Here is a 26,532-nt window from a genome sequence, read left to right as displayed (position 1 = left end):
ATCAAAATAATCAATGATCAGATCAATTACTATTGCAACCAACAAACGTTATCATACAATTTTATATGCCTAAACTAAAGAATGAATAAAATGGATGAGAGTGTATGTCTGTGTGTGTGTGTGTGGGTCTGTGGGTGAAAAGGAGGGGGAGTCTTACAGCTACAGCTAGAGACTACAAAGATGGCGGCGTCGAGTGACGCTGGCCAAAAGGGGAGGGGCCTTACGAACTACAGCTAAAAACTACAAAGATGGCGGAGTCGAGTGACTCGGACAAAATGGCAGTTAGGCTGCTGTATGTAATCACGTGTGCCTGGGCAGCACGTGATGTGAGGCGCTCGTTTGAACGAGGTTCCCCAGGGGTAGAGCTAGGAGCTGTGCGTGTTACGTGAGAGGAGGAAAGAGAAAAAGGTGGGGCTCATGAATCAAACTTCTGCGTGCGGCCCGCGTTGTAATGAGCCTGAGTTTGCTGGTTCTATCACGCATAAGTATACCGCTGTCGTCTTTGAACTGCCGGTAACATATGCCGTGATAAGCCACGCACCTCAGTTCACTCACAGAGTTGATTTAATGAGGAGAGAATACTACACGAAGTGTAATAAAACAAATGAAAAGAAATCAAATGAATCCCAAGCAAACAGTCATAGTTAATACACCAATACAGCGGAGCTTCTCTGCTCCGTAAAGAGTTGCGTGATATCTCAATATCACGCGACAGTAACTTAAACACACAAAAACACGGGAATATCAACATATAAATGAATGACCTGAATTAAACTTACGTTAATTTAAGCTAAGCTATGCCCAAATGCCAAGAATCTTACTTGTCGATGCTTCGTTGCAACGTTGAAGTGTTCGTGAGCAAAGTGGTCCGTCTTCCTCGTCGGGAAGGGGGACAGGGGGGAGCTTGCGGGTCGGCGCGGCTTTGCAGCGGGCGCTGTGTGTCGCACGGCGTTTGGTGGTGCGGCTTCGGTCCGTCGGCGTGGCTCTGGAGCAAACACAGGTCCGATCTGTACTCGCTGCAGGGAGGACGGTTAACTTCGGATGAGACGACGTGTCTGCGCGTCTTGCCGGGAATCCTCGGTCACGAGAGGAGCGAGGCTTCGTCGGGCTCCTCTGTGCCGGTTTGTGCACAAAATAAAAAGAAAAGCGGAGAACGGATCGCTGATGCGGATTCGTCTCGCGGGCTGAGTGGAGCCGTACTCAAAGTGGAACACTGTCGTTTCGTCCAGCGAAACGGCTCGTGACCTGACAGGGTTTGATGAGGGTTTGAGGGGCTTCCTCGTGGCAAAGTTGGTTCTTCTGTGGCCTGGACGGGGGTGTCCGAGCGAAGAGAGCGTTGTGTGCCTCCTGTTAACCCCGGAGGGAAAATTGGAAAAAAGCATGGAGATGGGGGAAGGAGACAGTTTTATAGAACAGTGGCTGAACCACAGGGGTCCTGGGCCTCTGTTGGCCTTCGGCCAATGAGATGACTTCAGGACCCATAGTTTTTGGCGGGGGGGGGGGGAATTTACACCCAAGTGTGAAATTTCACCCAGAGGAGGCTTGTTCTCATCAAACTACAAGTCAGGATGAGACCTTTGCTTGAAAAAGTGAAGGCCTGATTCTCTTTGTCCACAGCACATATTTAAGCCATTTGGTCAGACCCCAACAGCGGTCTGCACCTCCCCAGTTAGCAGAAACAGACAGGAGTACCGGCATGGAAGTAAAGCAAGATACAGCTCAATATCAATATCAGTTTAAGTGTGCACTACATTACCATCCTCGCAGAACACAGCAGCTGCTGGTCTACTGCAGCCTTGATCGGTTAGGTTGTGTTATTGTGTGACTTTGGCGTTTTAAAGGGCTAGTCCTCTTTTTCAAATGTTCCTTCAGTGAAGTCCAACTTAAGCAAACGTTTCAGTATCATTTCCAGGTATGTGGCCCCTCCCCTCACCATCACTGTTTTGACAAATATGCTTCTCCAACATCTTTCATATTTTTTTATCTTGTCATGTCTGTGGATGTGTCAAGATAAAGGTAATAACTGTTTTTTACAGGTGGGGGTGCTGCTTCCTGATTAGATGAGGAATACTTGCATCAGTTCTAAAAGATATATTTTTTTGTCGCCCACATTTCATTTCCTGTCGTCTCATTTATCATATCCTGCTGCCGTCCCTGCACCGGTGATGACCTCAGACGTCCTCCTCTCACTGTCTGCAGGCGTCTTCTCGCGTGGAGCGGTGTCTGCAGGAGCTGGATAGAGAGATGCATCCTGAGCAAAGTGGCGTGGAGAGAGAGAGAAGGCCTGACCAGTGGGCGGCCATGTCTGACAAACTGCAGGAGGTGATACTCCACCTCACCACTCAGCTGCTGTTATCCCTCCATCCAACACCTCCCCGTTGACACTGTCATGTTCCCTCACATTCACAGAGAAGGGCGAAGAATAATTCAGAGGCAACATGAAGGCGCATCATTCAATGGAGGGAACATAACAATACTTAATTTGAACTTTATTTATCAGCGACAACACACAATCATTTGCTGTACCTGAGCAGGTCGATGTTATAATAAAGAGACACTTCGCAAAACCAGACATAGAAGAGCATAAATGAAGGGAAACCTAGGAAAAACTATACAGTTCAAGCACATATGACAATCATACCATTACAACAGACACAACTAAACATATATCATGGACACACACGTATGAAAGAATAAAGCAGGCAAACAGCAATATCAGTCATCACGAAGACGTGCAGACTTCAAATACACTAAAAGGACACTGATTGACTTAGCAGGATAAACATACCAGGTATCATGTTGGCACTGCTTATTGATGTGTTCCATTAATGACGCTGGGGGCGACTGTGGCTCAGTGGAGAGTAGGGTCCTCCTTCAGAATCGGCGGTTCGATCCCCGGCTCCGCTAGTCGCATGTCGATGTGTCCTTAAGCCCAAAAGTGCTCCCGTAGCTGTGCCGATGTTGTGTGAATGTTATTTAGTCCTGATGGCAAGTGGATGGCAGCCCAGTGTGTGAACGGGTGAATGACCATATGTAGTGTGAAAGCACTTTGAGTGGTCACAAAGACTGTACGAGTACAGTCCATTTATCATTTAAAGGGCTGATTGTCGTATTAAACTTTCAGTGACTGGTCTGATGCTCTTACTGTAGTTCAAAGCTTGATTGTATATGAGATCAGTCATCACTGCATCCATGAATCATTTTACTAATACTACCAGCAAGTCAATGAAATCGATTTCTTTTTTTCACCATGAGAAATTTGCTGATGCAGATGAAGCAATTCAGCACACTTGCCTGTTGTTTATTCCTGAGTAAAAACACAGACCCCTGACATGTTCCACAATTTATGAATGCTCATATGCTCACATATCTCAAGCCCTTCTGGTTGTCTTCTCTTGGTACAAAAACGTGTTCATGCAATCTTGATGGCGTTAAGAAATGAATGCTGAAACATTCTCAAGTGATCTTTGTTGAGTGATTAACAAAAATAACCTCGGAGCAGATCACAGAAAACCATCAACTGTCGTTGAGATGAATAATCTTCCACACAATTAGACACAAGAGGTTATTTATATTTACCAGTCACCTTGTGCGTCATCATTGCAATATGTGACACCTGCTGTATGAGGAACTACCACATTGGAGGTTTCTAGTACTTTGACAGGTCTGTCTAGACAGGTTTTGTCACTATGATAGTGTTGCATCCTTGTAAGATGCAGTCACCAAACTTGTAATGAAGGCCGAGTTTGAAGATGGGTGAGGTCCAAGCAAGATGTCCGGAAGGGGTCTCTGCCCTCCTACTTCACGTCCCTGGCCCAATTTGGTGTCTCGGCTGGTGTGATCTCATCAAATGCACAAGATCTGATTCCTTTCATGTAGTTGGAACCTTCAGTCGTGCAAGTGTCAAAGACTAAATCCAGGCAAGCATCGGGCAACGTTGGTAAACTGTTTTCATGAAGAAACATTTCAAACACTTCTGTGTTCCGTATTTCCCAACAGGTAGCAATAGGCTATACAAGTAAAACAGCATTTCTTATGCTATGGAATTGAAAATGCAAAATAAATGGAGTAATAAGAAATATAATTGGCACATCAGGGTGATATTGATAGTGCGTTAGCATGTTTGATATGTTTGCATTCACAGAGCCTAAAGCGGTGGAGCATCGCCGGCACGCCGTCCTGGTCTTCGACACGTCTCTCTCCGTTGGTGTTGTGGCTGATCTAAAACCCGTAGGCGGGACTTTCAGCTCCGGCATAGTGTGACTGTCTTGCACACCAGTAGCTTGTTGTGCTAAATGTTGCTAACGGCGTAAAGTTAAAATATCAATAGCACTTGTAAAATATCACAAATCTCTGGATTTGGGTCACTTCATTGTCTTCATTGAAGGGTTTTCTCTCTGATGCACTGCAGGCCTCCCTGCTTTGTTAAGCAGCCTTCCCACTATGTCACCTGGCCCTCTTGCTCTGCTTTACGAGACTATAAACGACAGCCAGGCAATTACTTGGATGCAGTGCACATGGTCGCTAAGCAAGCGGCTGCTACTTTCCCGCATTTCATGCCAATCATGTTTTTATGGGTTTTTTCCTGTGTATTGGTTTCAAAGCATTAATATTTGAGCGAGTGTGTCATTAGGTGCACTTTAGTGATGTAGACTCAAAGCTAGAGTCACTCCAAGTCAATAGATGCGCACAGTCCCAGTAAAGAACACATCATCAATTATTGCTCTCTCATGTTGCTACTTCCATTCAGCGACACAGATCATCCTGATTATACATCATCAGCATAATGTCAGTTCATTTTTGTAATGACACCATTTATTTTGAGGACAGCATTTCGGTGTTTCTCTCCTGCCTGCTGCAGTTCATCATTGCACCACAGAGGGGCACTGTGTAGCCGTATCCACACTGATAACCTTTGGGAGCCACACTGTTCCACACACTTTGTGATGACAGTAGCTACCAATTCATTTGCATCCCTCTCCTCCGTAGTGCCCTAATGGGACACCAGCAGGGCCCAGGGCGATGGCAAATCATGCATTTGTCCAAAAATTAAGGGTAAATAAACAAGCATGAGGACATGAAGAGGAAAATAATCCCTTTTACTACTAAAGAGCAGGAGAGGAGGGAGAGCAGAGGGCACATTTATTCCCCACCAATGGGCCCGCTGTGATGTGAATCAAATAGATGATGAGTCACTTGGGTAGATGTTATTGCTAGCAGCCGGTAATTCATCATCGCAGCCCGCTCAGAGTGAGTGGGATCTAAGCTCTTGTACAAATCCACCATGATGGCACTATCTTGTTCCAAGAAGATGAGATTGGGGGGGATGCCATGATGTAATAGCACTCTCGTGATGCATTCTTACTCTACTCTTTTGTGTGTGCTCTCATAATGATGCATGCTGTGTTTTGTAGACTTCAGGGAGACGCCAAGTTCAAGCCCAGGAGAGAGAGGCGGCAGTTCCAGCCAGGCTACTGAGAGCAGGCCGGGAGAAACCCAAGGTTAATATCTTTACAAATGTTTTCATTTAAAAATAAAAGTGGTTGGTATTTTGAACGTAGTGCTATGAAAGTTTGCCTTAATACAGTTCCTTCCTGTTCGCTGCATCATTTTACTGAAGTAATAGTTAAAATTCATATTCTTGCTCAGGCAGTTATTTAATTACAAACTTTTTATCTGAATATTCAATATTTAAACATTCTAGTGATGTCATAATTGTTCCTTGAACACCTGATGCTATACACTATAGGTAATGCTCATTCTGAACCTTTGACACCTCCACATCAGTTTCCAGAACACTTCCTCATCATGTATCGTCCTGACTTTGTCATTGCTCTTCTCAGATGGAGCAGGAACTGGAGGGAGCTAGAAGACTACTTGAACAGTCTGAGGATAGCAGAGAGGCCCTTGTTCAACAGGTTTGTTCGTGTCTCTACCTGATTGTACATGCAGATGTACAGTAAACCTCAGCAGACACAACAACAATCAGTGCAGCATCTTCTCAGAGGACGTCTGTGTCGTTTCATGTCTTTCTCTGGTTCTGCTTACATGGCCGGCGACCCCCAGGTGGAGGACATGCGCGGCGAGCTGCTGACGATGAGGAAGGAGAAGACTGATCTTCAGCTGAAGACTTCCCAGCCCATTGCTCAGCCACATGGCAACCACACCTTCAGGGAGGAGGGGGGTGGTGGGCAGAGAGACGCAGGTACTGAATCTAAGTCTGGTCTGTGGAGGTGAGGGAAAGGGTCATCAACAGGAAGACACAGAGGATTAGGATGCAGGTTAAATGAGGACCTAAATGGAACTCAACCATTTAACCGACATCCAAATCCTCTGTGCAAAAGATTGCTATGAAAACTCTCTAAGTAACCAAAGAAATGGCTGACATTATGTCCAAGAGAGAACATTGGGAGTAGCTGTAGGAAAAGTATTCCCTGTCAATGCCCCAATGTTGTTTTTGTAATGCTGTTGAATTATGAGCATCAAAGGGCCTTAATTAGCAGTGAAAGTTTAAAAAAACATTGATGGTTCTTATAAAATTGTCTAAAGTTCTATCGTAGTTCAAAACTAAATATGATTTAGGTTCACATCTGAATTTGACATAGATTGTATAAAATATGGGGCAATACTTAACGATGACAGTGACAATCGTATTTAGTATTTGTATATCAGCATCTGTGTTTGTCACGGAGAGGTTTGCTTCATTCGCATCATTTATCACTTCATTTATATTCTGTTCACATCTGCCAACTCTGGCTCTGCCCCAAGTGACCAAGTGAAGTGATTGACATGTGAGTCTTGCATATGAACCCCCTATATAGTCGGTAAAGAGGGATAACAAATTCAGACCACGGTTAGCAAATAAGTCAAAATGCTCAAATATTCATCTCATTGAAAAGGTGTTGCAGTGTGTAGTGTGTTCCTTCTTCAGCTCTTGTCTCCACATGTACAGAGATCACTGCTAACAACACTTGATTATGTGCCTGCATGCGTTCATGTGTATAGATCGTTTGAACCTGGAGAAAGAAGTGGCGGAGCTGCGAGCCCAACTGCACACGGTCTCGGTCGTCAGCGAGGTGGAAGAACTGAAAAGGACTCTGGACCGAAAGGAGAAGGAGAGGGTCCAACTCAGCTTACAGGTGGAGGTGTGTATCGGAGAAGTTGTGTGATTGTGGGTATTTATACAAAACCTACTAGAGCTTGTAACATCAGTGATTCAGAGAAGGCATTGCATGTCATTCTTTTCGTCATCCATGTGGCCAGAATACCCGTAAGAATAGATGCACTCAGGATGTCTCAGCTGGAGTGCAAACGAACACACTAGAAGCATGCTTTGGACTTTGTCCCCGTTAGCGTCTCTACCCTGAGCAGGGTTAATTTAGTTTGTCGGGTGCCTCATCCGTGGTCGCATCCTCCGCCAACTCCATGCCCCTTTATCCTCTTACAATCGTCAAATGAAGTGACAGTTGGAATAGGAAATCAGAAATCAACCGCCAGTCGCAAACTGGTGCGTTGTGTCACTTCCATCACCGTAACAAGACATAACAACAAAACATATTCCCTTGCTAAGCAGGGGTATTCAAGGCTGTGCAGGGTATCAATAACATGTTAGTAGAAATAGCTGCACTTTAAAGCATTGGCACATTCCTCTTTCTTTCACTGAGAATGTGTTTAAACTCCCACGCTTCCCTTATTGCAGAGTAGGTGTTCAAAGACGACGAAGGTGTTTGCATGTATCACCTGGGGCGTCTCGTATGGTTTTTATGTCAAGATCAAAAAAAGATGTTGTAAATGTTTCATTTTAACGGTAAAAGAGTATAATGAGAAGAATAGGGTGGAGGATTCAATTTCTCAGTGACTGAATTCATATACAGTCGAATAGGCCTATGAGTAATCAGCCTATGACTAACACTGTTAGGAGTGATAGTCATAGACTGATACCGACAACATGTTGCTACTATGCACCAGGCTAACTTTACCTGCCCTTACCTGAGACTTCAATCCAACTGGAAACTTCAAAGTGATTGTGATTTTCTTGTGGAGGAAGAATGAAGTTAATCCAGTGCAACTCTCCTTTCAGACTACTTTTCAGACCAGCCTTGCAGATAATCCAATAGTGGGCAGCATGACAGTGTGTACCTTCTTTGACCTTTCTGCCTTTGGCTTTTGTCCTCTTCTTTGCTCATAATAACCGCTCTTTACTGTTCTGTTTCTCACACCGATTTGCTTTTTTGCTTTTAAAATCAGTCTTTTCTGCCCTAAACCCATTCCTCCACACCCCTATGTCTCCCTGTCTCCCGCCTGTCTGTCTTTTTGCTGCCATCAGCACTAGTAGTAGTCACACACACACACACACACACACACACACACACACACACACACACACACACACGTCCTTGACCTTTCTCTTTTCTATACCAGGACTTGTCATCAGACCTGGCACGGCGGGAGGAGCAGCAGCTACGAATGCTGGAACAGTTGAGGGAGATGCAGGTATTTTTGTATTGGTTATTGCATCTCACTGTCATTCATCAGCGTAGAGGTGATTTATATCAAGGACTCTAAGCAAAGGATGCTTGTTCTAGTAACCATTTGAATTGGAATCATGCTGTGCAGTGTTTCATTCTGAGCCACAGGTTCAATGTAAAGACACTGTAAAGCTGCAGTCATGAGATCCTTGTGAATTAGGCCTGTTGGACCTTTTAGCATTGCCATGGCTAAAAAAATACTGCTTCAGGTTATGAAGAAGGAATGTACACTTTTTTTATACATTGGCGGATCTTTCAGAGCCGAGGGCAGGCAGAGAGGAGGGAGACGGAGGCCTTGCTCCAGGAGAGCACGAGGAGCAGAGATGAACTGAAGACCAGGGCCCAGGAGGCTGTGCGTCAGTGGAGGGCAAAGTGCAGGCGACTACAGAAGGAGCTGGAGGAGGCGAGTACCCAGGCTCAAGTCCACACTCACAAGACCTCACAGGTCGGTTAAGGCAGATGTATGCATTACAGGACTTCTGGCACCACAGCCTACACTAGCAGCTGTGGCTAAGAACTGCTGATCTTTAAAGTGTGAAACTAGTTTATCTTTACAACTCATTGAGTCAAGTGGACTGACCTGCTGTATGTCAAGATATTACTAGTGCAAGGAGTGGAATTGTAGTACTACATTTGAAGTGAGAAACATTAGGGTTATCTCAGCTTGGCATTGAGACTCCATCAAAACAGAAAGGAAGAAGAAAGAAGCCTGTATTACAATCTGGAGGTGCAGGGTTTGAAAGACGTTGGCTTCTGGGATGCTTTTGAGTTGCATTATGGGAAATGTAAGGTCTGGATTTTGAACAGAACTAGGGACTAAAAGTCAAGATATCTCGGCCTTTGTTGCTTCTTCACCCCGTTGAGCTGTTTCTCTGTGATGTTGAGGCACAACAACCTCTGTGCCTTGTGTGTTTACCGAACTAGATTTAAAGAAGTCCAGATTTCAGGAAAGCACATTTTATAGGGATTTTATTTGACCTGTATGTATTTATGAAGTGCCTTCTGAAAGCTACATTTTCCTTCCACGTATTTGGATGTCCAGTCTTCGTTTATGGTAGTTTTAGTCTCTTCAAAGTATATTGACAAAGAAACCTCCAGTCTCCTGAAGGTTCGTCCCATATGGTGCAGATCAGCATTTTATATCAGTTACTTGATGGTAAAGCCGGCATGAAAAATGTACAATATGGATTGTACATACAGTTACATTGTTTAATAAACCAACTTGTGCCATCGGTAACAGGAACGCAACACTATGATTATGACACCTTAGCTAGAGTTAGACTAGCACTGTGTCAAGATAAAAACCAAAACTGCTCAGTCAGCTGCTTTATTTGTTCCTGTTGGCAATTGTGGTTATTTTTGGTGCTTCTTTGAACGAAGTAAAAACTCTCAGCTGTTTCACAGAATCCAGACTGTGGTGAATCTCATTGCAGCTTATTGCCTCGGTATCTTTGGGTGCTGGTGGGCTACTGCAGCTCTGTCTCAGCTAGGCTACAAGCTAGCCAGCTGGCAGCTACGTCAACAAACACTGACTGTCTTTGTTGCCTTCACTGAACAGTGGACTCTGGCTCATGCATACCTGCTTTGACTTTGACAGTGTGTTCTAAAAAGGGAAGCAATCAATAACGTTTACTGAAATGCATTTCTCAGCTCCAGCCGTAGACTGATTTGTAGCGACGCCCCTGGCAGCAAGAATGAAACAAAACTTATCTCAGCCTAACTCTCCCTGAGGTTCTGCAACCCACTGACGTCAGAACACATCAGTGGAGGTGGAAGCAAACTGCTGCTACAACCGGCATCAGGGATGCACAGAACGTAGGAAAGGGACACAGCCGTTTCTACTCTGTTAAAGGTGTGTTCATATGAAGCGGATCGTTCGCCTCACGTTACTCAGGCGAATACGGCCGCTTGAGGATTTCTCAACTCGCGAACATTCACCCCAGCAGCCAATGGGAGGACTCCCTCTGGAAAGGAAGAGGGGCTCACGTCCATAGATACCACATAACTTAGCAATGTTTAATTCCGCCATCAACCATGACCGAAATAAACACCATCACCGCCTCATACGTGTTGTGGAAGTCCCAGATAGGCCAGAAACTGTGTCTGGGTTCATAACATTCTTCTCCAAGCCGTCTCTGTATAGAACTACAGACTTTGAGTCATTGAGCTCCCAGTGACCTCATGTGACGCCAAGAAGTTTGTCCTCCATTTCTGAATCTCGGTGAAGTCAGGATAGTCTAAATGCATTTGCGCCGCCCAGCACAAATTCACATCTATTTGTGTCTTGTCATCGTTTGAATATTTGCTACTACCACCAACATCTGCACCCGCGGCGGTAATTGTGCCGCAAAGAACAATCTGTCTTAACGCACCTTCACTCAGATGCTATATTTCATATATGTGTAGCAGCTCTGTGTTCTGAGGGCCTCCCTGCTTTGTTACAACACAGTACGGAGCGCATCCAATTACATTTTAGATCTCAACATTTTAAAAAAAACATCAAAACATCACCCTCCTATCACTGGGGAAATACAGATGTTAAACTATTTCTGAGTTTTTCTGGTCCAGTTGTTCCGTAGTAGAAATAGACTGGACTCCATGACAGTCAGCAAAAGCAGCGCCTTTGAAGGCAAGGCAAGGCAAGTTTATTTGTATAGCACATTTCAACAACAAGGTAATTCAAAGTGCTTCACATAAAACCATTAAAAGCATCAAAACATAAGGCAAAAGAAAATGAGATTTAAAAACAATTAAAGAAGTGTAATGATTGTAAAGAGGAGATATGAACACATACTGTATCTGTTGTAATCCATATGTATGTGGTTCACATGCAGTCCTCTTATGAAGAGAAGGAAACTGGTCTCAGTTTTAGAAAGATATGAAAGGAAAATGCTATTTAGAACTAGTGAACACCTAAAACACACCAATAAGTGATGAAACATGTTTTGGATGCATGCCTTTCTCTGTTCATTTGATTGCATACTTTGTTTTATCTAAATTGCATAGAGGGTTTTGTATCAAAGTCAGATGAGAACACTTGAATATTGTATTTTTAATAGCTTAATAATGATACAACCAAACATGAAGTAAAGTGGTCGGAGTACCTTTTTACTGTACCTTACAGTGGTTGTGCTTTGTTGAATAATTAAAAGCTGACAATGATTATTAGCTTGAAAGTCACCTCCCAGTGATTTCCATTTGAACTGAATGAGTCACCTCAAAGTCTCAGTCAGCAGCCTCGCTCCTCTCAGACAGACAGACTCCCACCTGGCTTACTCAACGTTAATTACAAAATCATTTCTGCCCCCTTAATGAATTAGGGGAGAGAATCAAGTGCTCAATTAAATGATTAGGTTCTGAGCTACGGCAAAGTCTTTGCAAATTCCAGTCAAAGCCAGAGTATTAGAAGCAATCTGCCTTGAACAGACCTGACCATTGTCCCTTATCAGGGAGCTGAGAGCGAGCGCTTCCCTATCAGTGCGAGAGCTGCTGCTGCATGTTTCTCTGTCACTCTTTCTCTTGCTCTCATCATTATTGTTCGAGCTCCTTTTTGTACACCATCTTCCGCCTCCTCTTCATTTATCAATCTTCATTTCCCTTCTCCTCTCCCACCCCCCACACCCTCTTTTGCCCCTGCTCTCTCTTTCTCCTCCAGGCAGCCAGGGAAAAGGAGAGCTCCCAGGCCCAGTTGAAGGCGCTGAGCCAGCAGACTGAGGCGGCCCGCAGGGAGCTCGCTGAAATCCTAGGGCGATTGGCCCAGCGCGAAGAAGAGCTCCACCGCAAGGACGTGGAGCTGTCCGAGACCCGTCAGCGCCAGTTATCACTGGAACAAGAAATGCGGGAGGTATGGGGGATTGAAAATATCGTTCAACTCACTAGGGACACAAAAAAAGACATGTTATTTGTTTTACTCGTAGGACCATAGACCGTGGGTCAGCATTTAGAAATCTTATCATTCCATCAGGCTGCAAGTCTAGTTCATTGATTGGAGACCAGTTTGACTTGTCTTTTCAAAAATGACAGCAGTCAGCACTGCAGTAGAAATCAAACAATATCACACGACCACCATGAAGTATGCTGTGTGTCATGTAATGATGACACCTTTAGTAGTCAGCAAGCATTGAAGTCATGCAAAGGTAGACATATTAATTCTGTTTTGCAAAATGCATTTTTAGTGGTACTGAGCACATGAGCATTCGTGCAAAAATCCCAGTTAACCACAGACATGGCTGGAGATTTGATTTAATTATTGTGCCAGATCAATTTGTCATGTTCGGTATGAAGTGCTGTTAAAGTCACGAACATAATGACACCTCAGTTACAGAGTCATTAAAAGAGCTTTGATCAGCCTCTAACAGATTCTAACCCTAGGTGAGGGAGGCCTCCGCTGCCCTGGAGGAGGAGGCTCATCGTCTGGCTGCTGCCCAGACAAGACTGAGGGAAGAGAACCAGAGGCTGGAGCAGAGGGCTCACACCCAAGCCCGTCAGTGCCAGATGGACCAGGACACACAGGCCGAGCTCCAGGCCGCCTTAAAGCAGATGACCTCAGCCCATGCTCAGCTAATCCAGAGGTTAGCTGAGGAGGAGAGCTCCAAGCAGAACCTCCAGAAGAGCTCCCTGGCGGTACGGGCCAAGCTGACAGCAGTGCAGGAGGAGCGGGCCGCACTGGGGCAGCAGCTGCAGCTGGAGAGAGAGGTGCATCAGACAGAACTGGACAACATGAAGGCAATGATGGAGGACAGCAGGACAAAGAAGTATCATGACGTGCAGGACATGCTCAAGCTCTGCCACCAGGAGAGGGATGCAATAAAGGCACACATGAAGGAGGTTAAGGTAAGCTCTTTTTATATATAGTAGTATATATTCCATCAAGGAAATGTGCAGTTAAAGAGTTTGCCATTTGGTAAATTTACTTATTTGCTTAGAGTTACATGATTCAGTCGCTCATGTCGCTACAGTAAATATGGAGCCAGCATCCAGCTTAGCTTAGCTTAGCATTAAGGCTGGAAACAGCTAGCTCGACCCTGTCCAGAGGTCTGGACCCAGCTGCTACTTGCCTGGCATCTGGTCCCAGCCATGAAATATCTGTCATAGTCACTTCAGTTTTTGTATAGATTGAACGAACGAATGTGTTTATAAGTTTTAGAGCTGCTGGTTAGTGAATAAGCTGTTTCAATTACAAGAGAGACATCTGTTTCTGCTGTGCAGGCACGATAACCTTCTGCAGCAGTGAGATGGCCAACAGGAAGTGTCGTATACACAGTGCACGTGTAATCTGACCCCCCCCCCCCTTCTGAGAATACATAATTGTACATCATAAACCAGTGGTTCTCGACCTGTTTTGGGCCAACGGGTTGTTTTGGGCCCCCCTTTTTATTATCCAGGTCCCTCCTGGCCCCATTCATTACAATGTAGGCTATTCTTAATATAGCCTCCCCTTAATATTTGTGTTGATTATAATTTTGTGTTATATCACTAAAAAAGCATAAAATTGAATGCCAAATAACAGATCTGATGAAACTGGAAAGTTTGAATGTCATTATCATTTGTTTCCCAGGCAGCCAAAAAGCAATGTTGATTTTCTTTCCCCCAAGGACATGTTGAGCGTCTAACACTTCATTTCCTGCATTCTGGTGAATTTTTATGCACCAATTTATGGTGGAAATGTTTTTATTAATGTAAAGGAAAACACTTAATTCAGGAGGTAGGTGACAATACAAAATAAAATGCAATATATTGCAGGAAGGCCAGGCTCCCAGTGGAAGCGTCACGATTTGCCCGTGACACTCGGCCGGCTCGCCATCTTCACCAAGAGTTTTAGCGTCTGCTATTTTTTCTCAGTGTGCCGTGAGCTAATCTGGCAAGAAAAAAAAAGATATTTCAATCTTTTATAGGATATAAATAATCTCTTGATCTCTGATAAATGATAAATAGGAACCCCACCGTTTGACTTTCCTTCCCTTTCTCCTGAGACTAACAGAAAACACTTTGGATCAGGCATAAATCTCTCCATTGTGTGGCTTATTGTACATGCACATGTGCACATTAAAACTCAGACACACAAAAGGCCGAAAAAATACAGCTTCCAGTGAAGCTACTGGAAGCTACTATAGCCGCCCTGGGTGCTCTATAGTATAGTAGCTGCTCGCTAGGATGGATCAATGATGAGGTACAATTTCTCTGTGTACTGTGCTGTGTGCATGTGTGACACAGCAGTTGACGGTTGATTTGATTACAGAAAATCTGAAATCTTTGGAGATGTCAAGGTCATAATCCAACCAAAGAGAGATGCTTTTTTCTTTGCACCCAGGCACGGATCACAGAGTGCGACACTCTAATTGACAGAGTATTATTGGCACACACTACGAATTCAGCATCGGGTAACGTGCCTCAGCCACTCAACATCTGGCGTATTTCCGACTCAGCGAGACACAGACAAAATCCTCATTTGGAGTAATTTTCCTCATTGGCCTGAGCTATGCGCTCTGAGTGCGGGTGAATGGAGGATAGCTGAGCTCCTAATGGTGTGTGGGGCCCCGTGGATCCTCATGGCCATTCCAAAGCTCCAAGCGTGAATATTTAAAACCCCGATATCAGACCCCAGAAGTCTCATCAAGGCAGTGCAGGAGATAGGGGATTCCACTTGACTTCCTCCCCCTGTGTCCCTCCTTCCGTATCTCCAATGATGAGCCCTCCCGGGTACATTGTTTCTTAAGGGGCATGGTCCTCCCTGATATGGTTGAGCTTAGCCCATTAGCGCCGCTGAATGGCATTAATATCTGCCATAGCTCATTGTAATGGTGTCATTTCCCAGCGCGGTAAGGACAAGGGCGTTTGCTGGAATGTTTTAAAGCACCAGCCTACGGGTGTTGCTAAGAAGCCCACCCAATATTCTCATAGCATAGCCAGAGACCTGTATTACGATTTTGATACCGTCAACTGTCAGAAAAAGCTAGAAATATTCCTATTTTCTTGTCCTCTCACTCTATCTTCTCCCTTGATGTCTCTCTTTGTCTTAATCCCTCTCTTACTACCTCCCTGCAGTTCTCATTCAGCATTTTCCATCTGTTTCCCTCTCTTCTCACTTCCAGCAGTTCTGTTTGTTTTCTGTGTTTGTCACTCCTGTCACTCCCAGTCCTCAGCCATTGTTGTCCATTCCACTTTACGATATCTTCAGCTGTGTGTAGATAGACAGCTTATGTCTGAGGCTGGGTTTTCCTCTGCAATCTTCAGCTGGACTGAGACATGAATTAAGGATTTAGAGTTGCCATTTGAGCTAGATTTGACTTGATTTCAGAGTCTTGGAATGGCATTTACCCGTTCACTTCCATGATATTCTCTGAGGCACAGAATGTCATGCCAGACCTTATTGTGAATTCACCCAGTACCTGCTAGTTTGGACTTAAGCTCTTTTAAAAATTGTTAGGGTTCACTGGCATATTTGGCATTCTGTACATATGATCCACAAAGCAGCATTCATGTCAAAAGAATGGCTACTTTGAAAATGTATGTGCACTATGTAATCATTCTCCCTGTATAACATCCCAGAAAAACAAACTGCAACCTGCTTTTAGTAGATCTTTTTTGGAGCAGATAATCCATCAGTCCTTATTGTCTCAGATTATTGGCCTTAAACACACCATTCTCTCCCAGGCAGACGCAGCCTCAGACAAGGAGCTGTGCGGGGCGCTGCGCATCAAGTTGGACAGGATGAAGGATGAGTGTGATAAGCTGGCAGCACAGCTGAGCACAAAAGACGAGGCACACACACTTCTCCACAGAAAGTACCAGCTACTCAAACAGGAACTGGATGACAAAGTAAGCCCTGCCTCCTTCTGCCAAGTTTTTCAAACATACCGGCTAACATTGAAAGCGGCGGAACGTCCAATAATATTTATGCTGATTCTAATTAATTGTGGCAGATAAAGTCCAAGGACATTGACAGGAAAGACAACTAAACTTGTAGACATGAGTACCATCAGCATCCATTGCATTTTTAATAGAACCATGCTCCTCACTGAATGTCTTTATTGTAACTTTGGCACCTTATTTGAAGCCATTTATGTTGCATACAAGGAGAACACCAGACATCTGTCTATGTAAAGATAACACATCATGCTTCTCTAGTGTAAAGGACTGGCTGTTCATGCAGCGGTCAGAAAGGTGTCTACTTTGTAAACGAATGCAGGATAAAGTACGACCGCGACAGGAAGCATCACGCTAACATTTGAAAGACACTACTTTCCTCGCTTCCTTCCTGGCAGATCTAGGATAACTGTGAGGTCATGTGATCATATAAACCTACGAATGGTTCAGTGCTGCCAAATCAGCACTATTTTTAAAGGGGCCCTATCAATACGTCCCCGTGTTTTACAGCAGCAGATGAAGTATTGAAACCCTCTTCACTTCTCTCACAGGCCCCTGGTAAGTCGCATGGGGCTCTGTGGGGATCCATGTATTGATTTAAAAATGGGTGAATGGGAATAGGGGCTCTTATTAATGTAACATGGGTGGTTTATCGTCCCGGAGACAGGATAATGATCCACAGTCCCTGGGCAGCACTGACCAGTGGGTTCCTGTGCCTCGGACATATTGAGCGACTGTGTCCGGGTAGGGACCCTGAAACTATTAACGGTGCAGGTCAGAGGAGGAATGTTTGTGCGAGTGGAAAGTGAATGGCTCTCTGATGCCCAGGCTGTGTCTGTCTTTCTGCATGTGTATTATCGAGTCGACTGTAGAATTAATCTTGTAACACGCAGACCTCCACTCATTTACAGAGAACTTGCTGTAATTAATATCTTTCGAGTGCCTTGTGAGATTCAAATAACAACACCGAACACAGCAGACAGCGATGGCTAATTAGAATCCACCGCTGCTCGGCTCTCTCCCATCCTCCACAGGTCAGGTCGGGTGAGAGGAGACGTGCTTCAGAGTCCGGGCTCATTAAGCTGGAGGAGAAGGTCTTTCGGATGGAAGCAGAGCAAGAGGCAGTCCTCACCTCCATGGGTGAGGAACTAGATGCAGCCTGTCGCAGCCTGGCTAAGAACGGTGAAGACAAGCTACAGGTATTTGCTTTGGTTTGTTGTGTGGGTTTAAAGCTGCATATATCAATGCTGGTCCCTCTGGGGATTCAAAACACCCTCACAGACGGCGACACAGCACTGGCTCGTGAGTGAACATGTTTACTCCCCCAGCTGACACAGATCAACATGAGCATTCCGTTGGAGATGTCCAATATTGACTCGCTATTTAGCTTTGATGGTCCACCAACTCTGAGAACTTTCTGGACCAGTTGCTTGTTTACTTCAGCTTTTTGTCAGTGCATGCTCGGCAAGGAGCAGACACTCACCTGAGAATGGCTGCATACAGTTGAGCAGTATTTGGGAAGGTTGGTGAGAGCAGTGGAACTCAACATTCAGTCAGAGGACCAGAACACTGAGGTAAAAGCTGCATAGAAGTGCATACTTTTAAGATCATCTCACTTTGCTTTAAGTGTTAAAGTTTGAAATAAGTCCCAATGCTGAGTTCAAACTACGTGTGACAAAAGCAAGAATATGACGTGGCTCGTTATGTTGTCTCAGAGTCTCTTTTGAAGTGTTGCTCAAGTGCTTGTTGATGTATTATGTCGTTAAATAGCACTGGAAACCGGCTAATGACGGAACAGAACAGGCTGAAATAAATACATATGATTGGTTTACGTTTCTGCACGTGATTAGAGCAGTTCTTTGGGAATGAGTTTGTAGCTTCATGTCATTGGTTTCATTGAAAATGACTTCAATGTTGCCGTGTGTATAAGCATAAGCATAAGAACATCGATACTTCTCTCTGTGCAACCTGCATCCGAGCACACGACGGCTGCAAGTGACAATTATTTTTGACGATTTAATGCAGATTCTATTTTTGAAGAATCAATTACCGTAATCATTTGGTCAATATAACATCGGAGAAAAGAGTGAAACATTTCCATCATAATGTCTTGTTTTGTCAGTCCAGAAACCTAAATAGTCCATAAACCAAAATGTAAGACAAGGAAAAGCTGCAAATTCTGACTTTTGAGAATTTTGGTATTCATTACATCAGTTAAACAAACAGAATGTTAACTAGCCTCTCATATTAGATTCTGTGTTTTAGTAGGCAACACTTACCAGATCAATAAGAAGGTCCAGGCTCCCTCATGGGGCTCAAAGGTGGACTCCAGATGTAACTGTTCAAAAAGGCAATAGAAGAAATTCTGCTAATTTATTTGGCGAGTGACGACCCCCAAAACAATCTCCCGCATCCCTCCTGTGGGTGAGATATACATGACACATTAAAGCCTCTTGTGCACAGTAAAGTTTCTACAGTACTACTGACAAACATACACCCTTATACACGAGTACACACACTTACGTACTTGATGCTAGGTTTCCTCTGCTGCTCCAAGCTAATGAACCCAGAGCTCTTACCTGCTCATATAGATTTCCCAATCTGGTCCAATGCCTCCCCTCATCTGTAATCTGTCATGTTGAAAAGAAGTCAAAGCTGCGAGTGATTGGCCTAATGAGGGGAATCATTAGCAGTTAAGGGGTGTTACCTCATGATACCCTTCTTCTCTTTAGAAGCACTAATGCAACAAGTTGTAAGACAGAGACAAGTTAGTACACATCTTCATACAGGTCTAGAACCTACATTTTAATGTCATGTTTGAGAGGTGTTTTCTTACCTTACATGCTTAAACCTCATGGGGAATCTAATGTTAGTTACTTCCTGTCTTCTGGCTCAAGTGAGAACACACCATGTAACTGAAGCTCTGTGTGTGAGTGCATCCTGGGAGATCAGTAGGGCTGTGCTGAATAGTTTGAAGCTTCATTCAGAAGGTTGACAGTACAATTCAAAATTGACATTTGAATGCAGCTTCTTAATTTGTTGCATGTCTATTCATTTATTCTCAACTCTGTATAAGATCAGGCTACACTCATATTATTATTATTATACTGTTTTAAGAATTCGATTCCAGTAGCGGCTTCATAGTTTGTTTCCAACTCATGCAATTCAAACATTTCCAAGAACTCCAGTCTAAAAGTGAAAATTTATTGAAAACAAAATGAATGTAATAATTTCCAAAATTCACAGCATGTTTTTTCGAACAAAACAATTCTTCTTCAATCAATATTTGTTGTCCTTTCAAAAACAATATTTTCCCTGTGGTCAGAAAGCAGTTTGCTCTCTCGCCTGCTGCACGCAAAGTGAGGCAGCGATCTAACAGCACCGTGAATTTATACAGCCACAATCACCCAAAATCTGTTTTTAAATATGGCGACAGTTCTAAACCTCAATAGAAGCTTTTAAGGTGAAACAAATGACATTCGGTACAACCCTAAACATTGTCGTTCCTGTCTCCTTTCACTTTAAGCTGTTTAATGAAGAACAATGCCTCAGCAGTCATCATCTCAACAAAAACATCTGGCTTTGTCCTTTCCACTTGCCGTTACATCTCCACCTCTTGCTTCTCTCTAAACCTTGCCATCTTTACCATTTCCTCAGCGGGGGGTGAAACAAACAAACTGTAACCACAGACAGTCACAGATGTACTCGCATTCTGAAAGAGACGTACAAACCACGCAGTCACACATTTAAATTAGCCGTGGCAGACACTTGGATTCTACGGCAGTGCTGCTGAGAAAATAGTGGCATTTCTTTCACTTCAACCCCACAGACGGCACTTTCAACTCCCCGCCTACTTGTTCAGTTTTCAGCAGTTTCACCTCCTTTTTGTCTGCCACTACAGCGAGCTGCCTTTGATGGTTCTGCAAAGAGTGAAGTGAGCGCGAGGCATGGAGGCATGTTTCATCCTCCCACACTGATGCACGCTCTGCCACGCGCTTGTACACTCCCTGAGACGGAGACCTCTGCACAGCAGTGTTCCATTGCCGCACTTTGAGCTGCCGTGGCAACAGCTTGGGATATTCGTTTTGCTTGGATCTGCTTTTGAATGACAGCTGGAAAAAGTTGCCTGACACCTCTGCAGTGGCGATGTTGTTTGCCGAGGCGCGGGACATAAAGGGTCCAAAAAAAGAATCCTGCTGAGTGCCTTCCATGTCTGTTGATCATGGGTAAACACCTTGCCACAAGGGTGTACATGAGAAAATAAAACCAGTGTTACTTTTTGTTGACTTTGTTCGTGGCTGTGTGACAGTTTGTCCGTGTGAATTTGGGTTGTTATGTCTTCTGGCTTTTTAGTTGTGACCTATGTATGGGAGTTCTGGTTGTGCTCTATCTCTCTGTGTTGGGAGGACCGCTCCCTATTAATGGATTTACACAAAAGCTTTTGGAAAGGTTTGACATGAGCAAAGTAGCAATTATTTACTTCTCATATAGGAGCATATGGCTTTCATCGAATGGGCCCGTACCTTTGGATTAGTCCATGTTAACACTGTAGAATATTTAGCCTCAGTGCAGTGTGGCTTTAGGATTGGCGCTGTCAGTTGGTGAGTTCACCACTTTAGTCCAGAATGAAATATCTCAACAAATACTGGATGGATTTCCATGAAATTTGGTACAGACATTCGCCACCATGAGGTGGACATTCATAAGTTTGAGTGAATGTATGGATAGAACTATTTGATGGATTGTTATGAAAGGTGGTACACACATTTATGTTTCTGTCGGGATGAATTGTAACAATTTTGGAAACACCCCTGAATACTTTGGTTTATGAGAACTAATGACATTTAAACTTTGTAGCATGAACAGAGTATTCTGACCTAAAGATAAGATCATTGCCGCTATGAAAACTTTCCTGAGTTGTACAATCCTGTGTCTGTGTTACAAACACAGCCCTTCATATTCATGGCTCGTTTACTGGACTTCCTGGAACCTACTTTATTTCATTGGTACCTGATGCAACACACACACCCACCCACCCAGCCCCTTCCGTTGTTATAACACAGGGCTGTTTTCGGTATGGATGTCCACTTAGTTGTGTGTGAGCCATTAGTAAACATAGGATAGCTGCAGTGGTTTCAGTGTAACCCTACCGGCCCCTGTACAAACGCAGACCTGACTGTGTACATGGGGTTACAATGATAAACCAGAATGCTTAAAACGTTCCATTTCAGGAACTGGCATGCACGCGTTCATCTCCTCAGGTGAAACAGGCAGGTAATGAAGCATAGAGCAGATTGTTAACCTTTAGTGAAAGTTCCACATGTGGAGCTGGGACATCTCAACAGTTGCACAGTGTTGGCGGAGGCGTGCTCTCCACTGAGGGCCTTCTAGTTATGTGACTGTTTATCTGTGTACCTGACTGGGTTTTATCTTAAGCATGTGTTTCTGTGTGTGTGTCAGTAGTCATTAGGAGTTTGTATTGCTGATGCTGACCAGCTCATCTGGGAAGGATGGAACATTGTCCCTGAGCTCATTTGATGACACACACAACCTCTGTGTGTGTGTCAGAGGCTGTTCAACACACGCACGCCAATTTAAGTTGGCAGAAGCCGTTCTTCACAAAAGTGAAGGGTTTGACAACATTTCTGATATTGATCCTGTTGTTTGTCCATCCACGTCACACTTTCTGCATTTTGTAACTCCTCTGATGCCTCTCCATATATTTGTGTCAATTTAGACAACCTACTAAACCTGCATAGAAGCCTCACTACATAATCTCTTGGATTTACTTTCCGAAATAGTTCTCTTTAAAGATCAGCATGTTTTGTAATGCATGCTTACACATGCATTCATCTCTGTGCTGTTTTGACAGGCGATCTCCCAGAAACCTGGATTAGTGAAAGACCCCCACCGCTGGCTAGCTGAGACAAAGGTATGATTATTACATGTGCTGCCTTCCTTATGGGGATTTGCTCGAAATAATCAATTATATAATTGAGAAAGCACAAGATTAAGCACGTGACACTGTTACAATGAAATCATGCTCATTCCCAGGCCGACACCATATAGAAGATTAATGTAAGAGGACAGCATAGTCTATGTATTCAGTGTGATCTGGTCTTTGTGGAATTAAAATAATCTTAGCAACCACATATTGTTGCATTTCTGCTTGTTTAAACCAACATGTTACCGTGGCATAACCTCTCAGTAAAGCATTATTTATAGTCGAGGACAGCAGCTGAGCACTGCTGTGTGCTGAGAGTCTGCAGTGATCACAATGAAACTGTGAAGTTCAGGGATTTGTGACAGAATGTCTCTCCATAATAATTATCAAGGACAATAGTAAATTGCACTACCCTAAGAAGTCCAGTCATAGTGCACTATTGCAGTGGCTTTCATCCCTCTATGGCAGCATCATGGTTATCACCATGCGGTGCTTTAGTGAGGCTCTTCTGAGACGCTCTTCTTCTTTAATGTGTGGCCTTCATGCTGTAATAGTTGTCCCTTGGTTTCTTTCCAAGACAGATCCGTTTCCATTTAGTATTTCAATGATGCACTGCACAAATACAACATGGAATTATGACTGTGATGCATGATACTTTGTTCAAATGTGTTTGCACTACTCACAGTTAGTGGTGTCACGGATCAGCCCTCACGGTTCGGATCAGCCCTCACGGTTCGGATCAGCCCTCACGGTTCGGATCACTCGTGAACCGCGGATCAATCGAGTATTTTTTTTCTTTTACAGCTTAATCATCATAGTGTGTAATAAAGTTCTACTGCTGCTGTTCCTTTTCAAGTAACAAGTCCCCGAATATCAATGCAGAGTGTCAGTGAACAGATATAAAGCAGTAGTGTGTTCACGTGAACGGAGCAGGTTAGAAGCATTTAACGGTGAAGTCATGGCGAGCGGAGGAACGCCAGAAGCCGCGGCGTCATTTAAGTCGCAAGTTTGGGAGCATTTTGTCTTCCCTGTAACGTATAATGACGGATGAGGGTGGTGGACAAAGCGTTACGGTATGTCGGCGTTATTTAAAGAGACAGACACACGACAACGGCAAAACATCGGCATGTCCACACATATGAAGAGACACCATCCCGTCTGTCAGCGACGGGGACACTCCGGTGACACTCCGGTGCTGTAGACACGCCCACTCTGTGAGAGTCACACAGACACACACCTGGGGCAGGTGCTGTAGACACGCCCCCTCTGTGAGAGTCGCACACACACACCTGGTTCAGGTGCTGACAGAAGCATCAGAGTGAAGCTAGACAGGCCCAATAATATTCCAGTCACCACAGAAAGGTCGACCCTCTCCCCAGACAATGTAGATATTCTCATCTTTTTGAAAATAATGTCACAGTAATGTAACATTATTGTGTATTTGAATGACCTGACAGGAAGTAAACACAGACCCAAGTTGTTGCTGAGCAGTTCAGTTCAGTGTAAGCAGTGGACGCTCACTGGCTGTTTCTTTCTTTCAATATTGATCAAAAGACGAGAGCATCAACATACCTCATGTTGCACTTAAACTTAACAGAATTCTTGAATGTATTATTATTTTTATTTATTTATTTCATTTTGTTTCAAATTGGACATCTTCAATATTTTTGTTTTCATGTAAGACTATCGCCCAAAGTTCTTTGCTTTAAGTGTTCTTGAAGTTCTTTAATAAATGGAAAGCAAAGTTATATTTGACTCCTCCCTTTTTCTTTATTGATCCGAAAAATGATCCGAACCGTGACTCCTGAACCGTGATCCGAACCGAACCGTGAGGTTTGTGATCCGTGACACCCCTACTCACAGTGTTTATCACCATAATGTATGTCTCCTGTCAGAAAGGCTTTCAGAGCTCTGTGCATTTACAAGAATAAAACGCCTGAGAACAAGCGAGATAATTAGCTCCCCAGTTAGCAGTTTTGATGTTATTAAATCTAAGTATGATTTACAGGCTTGTAGAGCTCAGCTGGAATACACATTGAACCAATCCTTTACATGGCCGTAACAACCCTTCAACTCATTTACATTCCCTGTTGCTGACTGTACGCTCCACACTACTCTGACTGGGCCACGGAGCTTTTAGCACACTCATTTTGACTCTTTTCTGAGCAGAGAGTTTAACACCATGGTCAAAATGATAAAATAATGATGTTTTGTGTTCGAAGAGATTTCCAGAGGATAGTAAACTTGCAGCCTGGATGGCACTGGGGTAGGGCTGGGCGATATGGCCTAAAAATAAAATCTCCGATTTTTTTACAAAAAATCCGATTCACGATTTAAATCGATTTTTCCCCCCACAAATTTTTGCAGATGACAGAAGCTGTTGAAAACAATTTTTTATTTTATTTTGTGATGATTTTCCCTCGTAGGTTGATAAAAATAAAGTGCAAACAAAACCTGAACATTGTAGAAAGGTGCCTGTAGTATACAAAAAGTATTTGGTCACTCTTTTGTTTGCCTGAATCATTTAAATATAAAATTAAATTAAAGATAACATTAAATGGCATTAAATAGTAGCCTTCCATTGTAAACAACTGTGCAAATGTAACTTTTGACAGTAAGCTTTTCTAACTGAATACACTGATACAAACACAGCATGAAATAAAATGTATGTGACCCTTTACCATTCACATTTTCAAAAGTCCAACATCTGATCTAACATCAACATAACATATTGTGCACAGTAAATAAGTGCATGTAAACAAAATCAAGTGCATTCACAACATAACCAACAGTATTAAACAGTAGTGCATGTTTTTTCTAAATATTTTTTGCCAGGAAGACAGCGTCGCTTGTGCTCCCGCGGTCCTGCTCCCTCCTCCGCAACACTTCTCCCACTCGGCGGCATGCCTCTGTTTGAGGCTGTTTGTTCTGTGTCAGATGACACGAACCCGAACCATTTCCAGACCACCGAAGACACATTCTTCCCTCTCTTAAGAACGAGAGCTTCACTGCTGGCCGCCATTGTTTTCGTTTGTAAACAATGCGCGCGCACTCAACTACGGGAACCCAACGGGGGGAGGGGTGGGGGCGATTTTCTCGATTTTCAATAAAACACATCGCCTTAAAGCACACATTCGAATTAATCGATTAAATCGATTTATCGCCCAGCCCTACACTGGGGCAAAGAACCTTTTAGATAGAAGAGCAATTCGGATGCTTTGAAGGGAAAACAGAATTCTGTTTTGCTTTTCTTATATCAGACAGTTAAGGTGACTTACTTCCACTCATTTGCACTGACGTGGTCACCATGACTTTACCCGTTGGTTTGTGGACTGCCGTTTTGAAGCCTCGAGTTCAGAGTTTTGTCTGTCGCCCTCTTGGATTACGGCCGTCGCTATCTTGGCTTTTTGCAACCAATGAACGGAAGTGACCATATTTTGATTGAGGAGTGACTTAGAGACACTGTATACAGCTCTGGTAGAGACCTGTCAATCACTGTGTAGCCCCGCCCTAAAGCATCCCCTGCTTTATGGTCTGTTTGACTCTAAATGGACCATAATGTACTAAATGAACATCATGCTGTATTGAAGAAGACTTGAAACTAGAGAGTGAGACATAAACTCATGTTTACAATGTTTACTGAGGTAATAAATCAAGAGAGAAGTAGAGTCATTTTCTATAGACTTCTATTCAACCAGAGGAGTCGCCCCCTGGTGGACATGCTAAGAAACTTCCGCATTAGCTTCACTTTTGAGAACCGGAGGTTGCCGCCTGGCTGACAGACTGTCTTAAAACGTAGTGTATTAGTTCCCCCTCCTAATGCCCTGATCCCCTTAAGTCTTGATTAAAACCTTTACTATATGTACCAATTCATATACGTACCAGTGAAGCCCATCCTACTTCAACCCATTGATTTTGTATTCACTTAACCACCCAGACCAAGATCCGCTGGCTGTGTGAGGAGGTGCGGGAGGGCACCGCAAGAGAGCAGTGCTTAAGGAAGCAGCAACAACAGACCAGGGATCAGTTGAAGGCCCTCAGGCAGAGCCGGGACTCAGAGCAGATGGCTCTCCTGCAGCGCCTGGACCAACAGGAGAAGCTGCTGCACTCCCTCGGCTCTGAAAAGAGAGGTACGTACACAAACACTGTTTATTAATTAGAAAACATACCTTTGTGTTGATTTCTCTGAGGAAG

The 26,532-nt window shown here is 43.9% G+C and overlaps 1 protein-coding gene across 4 annotated transcripts in view; it reads left to right on the top strand.

The window, feature by feature from the left end:
* cep128 (centrosomal protein 128) overlaps positions 1-26,532 on the top strand; it is a 42,498-nt gene that overhangs the window by 3,912 nt on the left and 12,054 nt on the right. For 2 of the 4 annotated variants that reach the window (XM_079291407.1, XM_079291404.1), the window contains exons 7-19: positions 2,176-2,322; positions 5,415-5,501; positions 5,844-5,918; positions 6,067-6,205; positions 7,006-7,145; positions 8,422-8,493; positions 8,788-8,973; positions 12,184-12,372; positions 12,900-13,361; positions 16,182-16,346; positions 17,429-17,593; positions 22,267-22,326; positions 26,276-26,468. In XM_079291407.1, coding sequence (XP_079147533.1) covers positions 2,176-2,322; positions 5,415-5,501; positions 5,844-5,918; positions 6,067-6,205; positions 7,006-7,145; positions 8,422-8,493; positions 8,788-8,973; positions 12,184-12,372; positions 12,900-13,361; positions 16,182-16,346; positions 17,429-17,593; positions 22,267-22,326; positions 26,276-26,468 — 2,080 coding nt within the window. The remainder of the gene's footprint in view (positions 1-2,175; positions 2,323-5,414; positions 5,502-5,843; positions 5,919-6,066; positions 6,206-7,005; positions 7,146-8,421; positions 8,494-8,787; positions 8,974-12,183; positions 12,373-12,899; positions 13,362-16,181; positions 16,347-17,428; positions 17,594-22,266; positions 22,327-26,275; positions 26,469-26,532) is intronic. The other 2 variants (XM_079291405.1, XM_079291406.1) reach the window with 2 other exon arrangements.

Source organism: Melanostigma gelatinosum (assembly GCF_949748355.1).
Source record: "Melanostigma gelatinosum genome assembly, chromosome: 19".
NCBI classification, from domain to species: Eukaryota; Metazoa; Chordata; class Actinopteri; order Perciformes; family Zoarcidae; genus Melanostigma; species Melanostigma gelatinosum.
The sequence above is the reverse complement of the archived record's forward strand: the minus strand, read 5'-3'. Positions and strand labels throughout refer to the sequence as shown.